The sequence below is a fragment of the Halyomorpha halys genome, unplaced genomic scaffold, assembly GCF_000696795.3.
Source record: "Halyomorpha halys isolate HHAL.00 unplaced genomic scaffold, Hhal_1.1 Scaffold1103.1, whole genome shotgun sequence".
Classification (NCBI taxonomy): domain Eukaryota; kingdom Metazoa; phylum Arthropoda; class Insecta; order Hemiptera; family Pentatomidae; genus Halyomorpha; species Halyomorpha halys.
Genome location: NW_027106647.1, coordinates 95,304 through 101,318, shown reverse-complemented (window position 1 = coordinate 101,318; position 6,015 = coordinate 95,304). Strand labels below are relative to the sequence as shown.

General features: G+C 26.0%; 1 protein-coding gene across 12 annotated transcripts in view; it reads left to right on the top strand.

Moving 5' to 3' along the window:
* The window catches only part of MESK2 (misexpression suppressor of KSR 2), a 153,314-nt gene that overhangs the window by 130,305 nt on the left and 16,994 nt on the right, over positions 1-6,015 (top strand). For 11 of the 12 annotated variants that reach the window (XM_014432724.3, XM_014432720.3, XM_014432719.3 and 8 more), the window contains one exon: positions 2,354-2,401. In XM_014432724.3, coding sequence (XP_014288210.1) covers positions 2,354-2,401 — 48 coding nt within the window. Of the gene's footprint in view, positions 1-2,353; positions 2,464-6,015 lie in introns of all 12 variants that reach the window. The other variant, XR_001344307.3, reaches the window with a different exon arrangement.

Here is a 6,015-nt window from a genome sequence, read left to right as displayed (position 1 = left end):
TGTATAAATTTATGTATATAAATTAAATCATATTGAGTAAATTAGCTAGCCTACACTGAGCCACAATTGAAAGAAGATGTAGATCTAGATATCAAACAATTAAAAAGTAAATAAATAAAGAGGACAATATGTTTTAAATGAATAACGTTGATAAGTAATAATTTTTTTAAAATTGTAGACAGTTTTAAATCATTATAATGAAATAACAGGTATGGAACATACAAACTTTATATAATTAGGCATGAATATGAGTGAAAGTTATTTGTTAAATGAAGGTGTGAAGGCAATGGATTAAACCTTTAAAATAGGTTTTCCTCATCATTTACTGATAAAACAGAACCTTTCTCTTTGACATTACCTTGATATTTAACTATTTTAATTGCTGTAATACTATTGATTAAAAAATTAATTAATCTATTGAGTTGAGTTAGCCTTAGTTGTTTATCAATTTCATTCATGAATAGATTATAATGTAGCTTCAGAAACATTTTATCCCTTGGCTTAATGTTTTGTCTAGTAAAGATGTTTATCTCTTGAGTTTAGTGTTATTTTAGTAATTTCTTTTTTATATTATTAATATTTGTATAATATCTTATTATTGATTGATATAATGATTTGGCAATTATGTGTATTTAGATGCCGTGAATGTTTTTTCTTTATTTTTTTATTTTTTTTTTTTGCTTTACATAATTCATTATTTAAGTCTACTATCATTTTACTGTAGTTTTGTTGTTAGATTAATAGTTTTTATTAAATTTTTTAATTTTATTTACGGGATTATTTTTGTCATGTTTTATTTCATTTTTATTTTTTATAACCAGTCTATACAAAATCGATACTAACTACATCAGTGACTCATACACATTGATTTATTTATACTTAATCAAAAACTACGATCTTGGAATGAAATAAATTGTTTACAGTCTTACTTGTCTATTTCAAATTTATATGTATTATTCATTAAATATATCATCGCTTGATGATGTTGATAAAAAAATATCAACTAAGTGATTCTAATGCTTTAAAACATTAATGTATCATCCTAGAGATATTTCATAATTTTAGCTTAGCATATTTACATAATTTTTCTAACTTCAAGAATTCTTTCAAGTTGTCCCTTGGCTGAAGCATTAATTAAATTTTTTTTTTCTTTAAATGGTATAAATTTTTTTCTTTTCTTGAGTTATGAGGTTAGTTTGCTTAGTTAGAAATGTATTATTTTAATGTTTTGGCTTCTCTGGACTTTGAATACAATTTGTTTGGTTTTTTAGCTCTGTGCATATTACTTACACCAAATAAAAGAAAAATAAATAATTTTGGCAGTTTTGGAACTAACTGACAAGTGAAATTTCAAAAAATTAATTAATTTATTAAAATGTTATTAATAATGATCATGTGTTCCCTCTTATAGCTTAAGGCAGACAATAATAGTTCCATAATGATTATAATTAGAATATAACAGTCATTTCCTAAGTCATGCTAGCAGGAAAATTTTTATATTGTAATAGCAGAGTATGAGATAACAGGATCTCGGCTCTGCCAGGATTGTTAAAATCCTCCCACTTCCTAATCTTCTATTTCAATATAAAAATTTTCCAGCCAGAATCGACCGTGTTGTTCCCCATCTCTTCACCCTTTGGTCACAAAATAAATTTACTCCATATGAATATTTTTTTCTTGAATTGTAGAAAGTTTCACTTCAACAGTCATTTCTTTTGATTACATTAAAATAATAAACAAAATGAATTTATTTTATTTTTCATTAACACTTTATTAGAAACACAAGTCAGTTATCTATGTTTAATTAGATTATTGTTATATTCATCATAAATAATGTATTTTTTGTATATATAATTAATATTTTTATAGCCCTTTAATTATTGATACAGGTTGTTGATATCTCTAAAATAATACTGAGAAAAATCTATATTTATAATTTGTTTGAAATGGCCCACCAAACTGTAGCTTTATCCTTATCAGCCTTTCAATTTTCAATAAATGTTGGCTCAAGATGCATCAGTGATAAGTGTTACTTCATTTCAGAAATGTTATAAAAAAAAAAATTAATAATTTATAATTCAAAAATTTTTTACGTATTGATAAGTTTATTTTTTGTTTCTATTTCAATCAATTTAGATATTATATGCTGTACTTATATATTAAACGACAGTGCCTTATTTATTTTTAAAATATTCCTTTTCCAATTGAGTTGTAATATTATTTGCCTTGGATTCAGTTTATTTTTAGTTGTTTAGTTGTGTGTGAATCGTATTGCTTTATGTATCTAATTAGTATTTGTATTTCAATTTTTACAATGAATAATCTATTAGTTTTTTGTTTTTTTGTTTCTTAGCTGTCAGGGTTGGAAGGAAGAGGATCACGACTTCAACATCAGTGGAAGGTAAATGATCATAATGGAAAAGAGATACATCATCCTCATCATCTTCAAAGCTTTTTAATAGTGTAAGTTTGTCTGCTTGTACACAGCGCTTGCTTTTTTTTTATTTATTTTATTTCAAGTTTATATTAGTATGCATTGGAACTTTATTGTTGTACTAACATAATATTGACACTAATTGTTATTTTGTTTGTTTGCAATATTTACCTTTTATTAATACTCATCATTTCATTTCAATTTAATATTTCTATTTTTTTTTTAATCACCCCTTCTCAGATTTTCTTAAAACTTACCATATTTTTCTATTGGTATATATTTGTAAAAATGTGTTTTTGAACTCGTTTTTAAATTAAACAGCTGTAAAGTCCTCTTAAATGAGCTCAAAAACAGAGAACGTTTTAAAACGATACAAATTTTGAAATTGTGGGTGAAGCATTCCTAATTTTTATGTTAGATATCATTTTACAACATCATCCATGAACCTTCTATATGATATATATAAACAGCATTTCTGAAAACATAATTTAAAATAGTTATTTAAATTTTCTGGTTGAGTACATATTTTAAAATTCTCAAATTAATTCCTTGAATAGATAGTATTGTTGTAAATCACAGGGCAAAATATAAATGTGGAAAACAAAATGGCTTTATGGCTAAAAAAATTAAAAACTAACTCTCCACTTTGATAAATTCAACTCTTATTTCATATTAATTATTAAAGCACTATTAATATTAATATTTTTATGAAAAGAAATATTTCCAGAGTTTTATTTTTTATGTTTTGGTTAGGATTAAACAATATTTCTCAAAACCTAATTTAAAATTGCAATTTAAATTTTCTGAAAAATACTATTTTAAAATTCTCAAATTAATACCTTGAATAGGTAGTATTGTGGGAGTGTGGGTGGTTACTAACTCGAAGAAAATCGTTTTCAAGAAAAAATCCAGCTGGGCAGAAAATTGTTTTCTGTTACACTGTAGCCGTGAGTCAACTCCTATGGGTTCTTGAAGCTCTCCTGGGGTCCAACCAGCCTCTTAAATTGGGTAAAAATCTGGCAGTCGAGCGTGATTCTGACCAAATCACCGCCTTGCACAACCGTTGGTCTAGTAGCAGTACTCCCTTACAAAGTACTGAACCCTTGACCCTTCATGGGCTGTAGCGGTACAGATTTTTAATTTTTTTTAATAGGTATTATTGTAATAAATCAAAAGGAAATATACAAATGTGGGAAAGAAATGGCTCGTAATAAATGTACGAGTTGGCATTGTTAGACATTTATTTACATATAAAATAAAATCAAATATTATAGATAAGTATAAGATTACTTAAATACTATGGTTTAAAGCAGGGTTTATTTAATTTAGCTTATTTTTGTCCACTGGTTAACCAGGGATTATTCTCAAATAGTAAATTCCAATATTATCTACAATAATTATAAGAAAACCATGATATTTTAGTCTTGTGTTTATCTTTAATATTTGATTTGATTTATTCATATTTTGGTCCCCGAAAAGGGATTTCAGTGCCATATCTCTGCTGTCTGTATCTGTTCTGAGGAACCTTCTCCTTTGCCACCAAAATAAGAATGTCTTTGTCTGCCCTTCAGGTCCTTCGTCTCCCCACTCTCACTTTCACAGTCTTCTTGGCTTACTTAAATTATCCTATATTGTATGATCCACTACAGTCTCCATTGTTAAAAAAATGAAAAACAAAAGTTCTATGTCATTTATTTTTATGAAAACTTTAATATTAACTGTGCTTTAGTAATTATTATGAAAGAAGTGTTGAATTTATCAGAGTTTGTTTGTGCGTTAATTTTTAATTTTTTTTTTTCAACAATTAAGCCATTCCTGTCTCACATTGTATTTTACCTTGTGATTATTTATACTTATTTTTTGTTTATTTTCTGTAACATCTTATCTTTTCATATTAACTAATAAGTAATTAATTTGAATTAATTGTGATGAATGTATTCACAAAAGGTTAATATTGTTTTTAACAATCTCATTGTCTTTCTTTTTTTTTTTAAGGTTAAAGGGTATGTCACATTGGTGTATTTCTAAAGCAAGAGATGGCAGAATGAGCACTCCTGACTCATTCGATTTTTCTCCCTTTGAGAAAAAACTATGCGAGTTTTAATCCAAAATATGCATTTTTTTTTTTATTTATGACAAGGAGAATAGTAAAAAATAATTTTAAAGAATTTTTTTTGTTAAAATCTAGAATCTTTAATTTTCAAAATTTGAATACAGCAACATAGTAGAAAAAATCTTGAATATTGCCATTATTAACTTTCTTTAAATTTACCTTAATTTATCCATTACAACGTTTCGGGCCCAGCGCCTCATCATCAGACACAGTATTCATTACCAATTTCTATAATTTCAAATTTTATACATATCTATTTTGCCTATTTAGTCTTCTTTATAAAATTCACAATAATCATTATTGCTGTCTATTAATATTAAAATTACTATTAGCGTATTTAAAATAAGGAGAAACTTTTTTAACAAACATTATTGTTTCATTCACTCCAATTATGGTTTACTGATAGTAAATCTGTATCAGTATAACCATAATTGGATAAAAACAATTTTTTTACACTGTTCAACAATCAAACTTTTCAAAATTAAAAATTCTAGGTTTCAAATTTTCATGAAATTATTTTTTCGAATTTATTTTCTGCCATTCTCCTCGTTATAATATTAAAATTCATAGTTTTGATTAAAAACCGCTCTAATTTTTCCCTAAGAAAGGCACTTAAATCAAAGAGGTCAGATGTGTTGCCATCTTTTGTTGTAGAAATACACCAATGTATTGAACCCTTTAGCTTTAAGTGATATATTCAATAATGTTATTATTTTTTTAATTAGCTCAGATGAAAAACGGTATAAAATGTATTTCAGATTTCAAATATTTATTTATTGTTTGTTTTTTTTTTAATGAACATTTTCAGAATTAAAATGAAAAGAAAGGAGAAGTAATCATTCTACCTTAAAAATATTAATGTAACCTGTTTCTGCCATTAAATATTATTGCCTTCATGATTAATTTCTTCTAACGTGAAGTTATAGTTTAAAAGAATTATAACATCTAACACCTAGCCATTCCTGGTTTCTGGATTTTGGAAACAGTACAACTTAATTTTATTACAAATAAAATAAAATTATGATGATGAAAGCGGTATCTGTTTTTATCCTTAGTTGCGTGAACTATTTTGATGTCTTTGATTTCAACTTTTTTTCTTAGCGACAAGCTAAAAGACACAAGTTAAGTTATAAACCTGTCATTGCCATAGTCAGTATTTAATAATATCAATTAACAAAATAACATTACTTTATCTATTAAATGCCACAGTACTAACAGAGTATACTTTAACATGATGGTAGTTGCATGTAACCGGACTGTAAAGTTAATTAAGCTATACTTACACCTGATTGAGAAATTGGAATAAAAATAATGTATGCTCCTGAAGAGCTAATAAAAAATAAAAAAATTGGTAAAAACAATAATAATAATATATATAAGTTACCTTTTACTGAAGTGAAACCAAAAATAATAGGAGAGAGGAGTGTGAAATGAAACGCTTGAAGTAATCTCAAAGACTGATCTATTT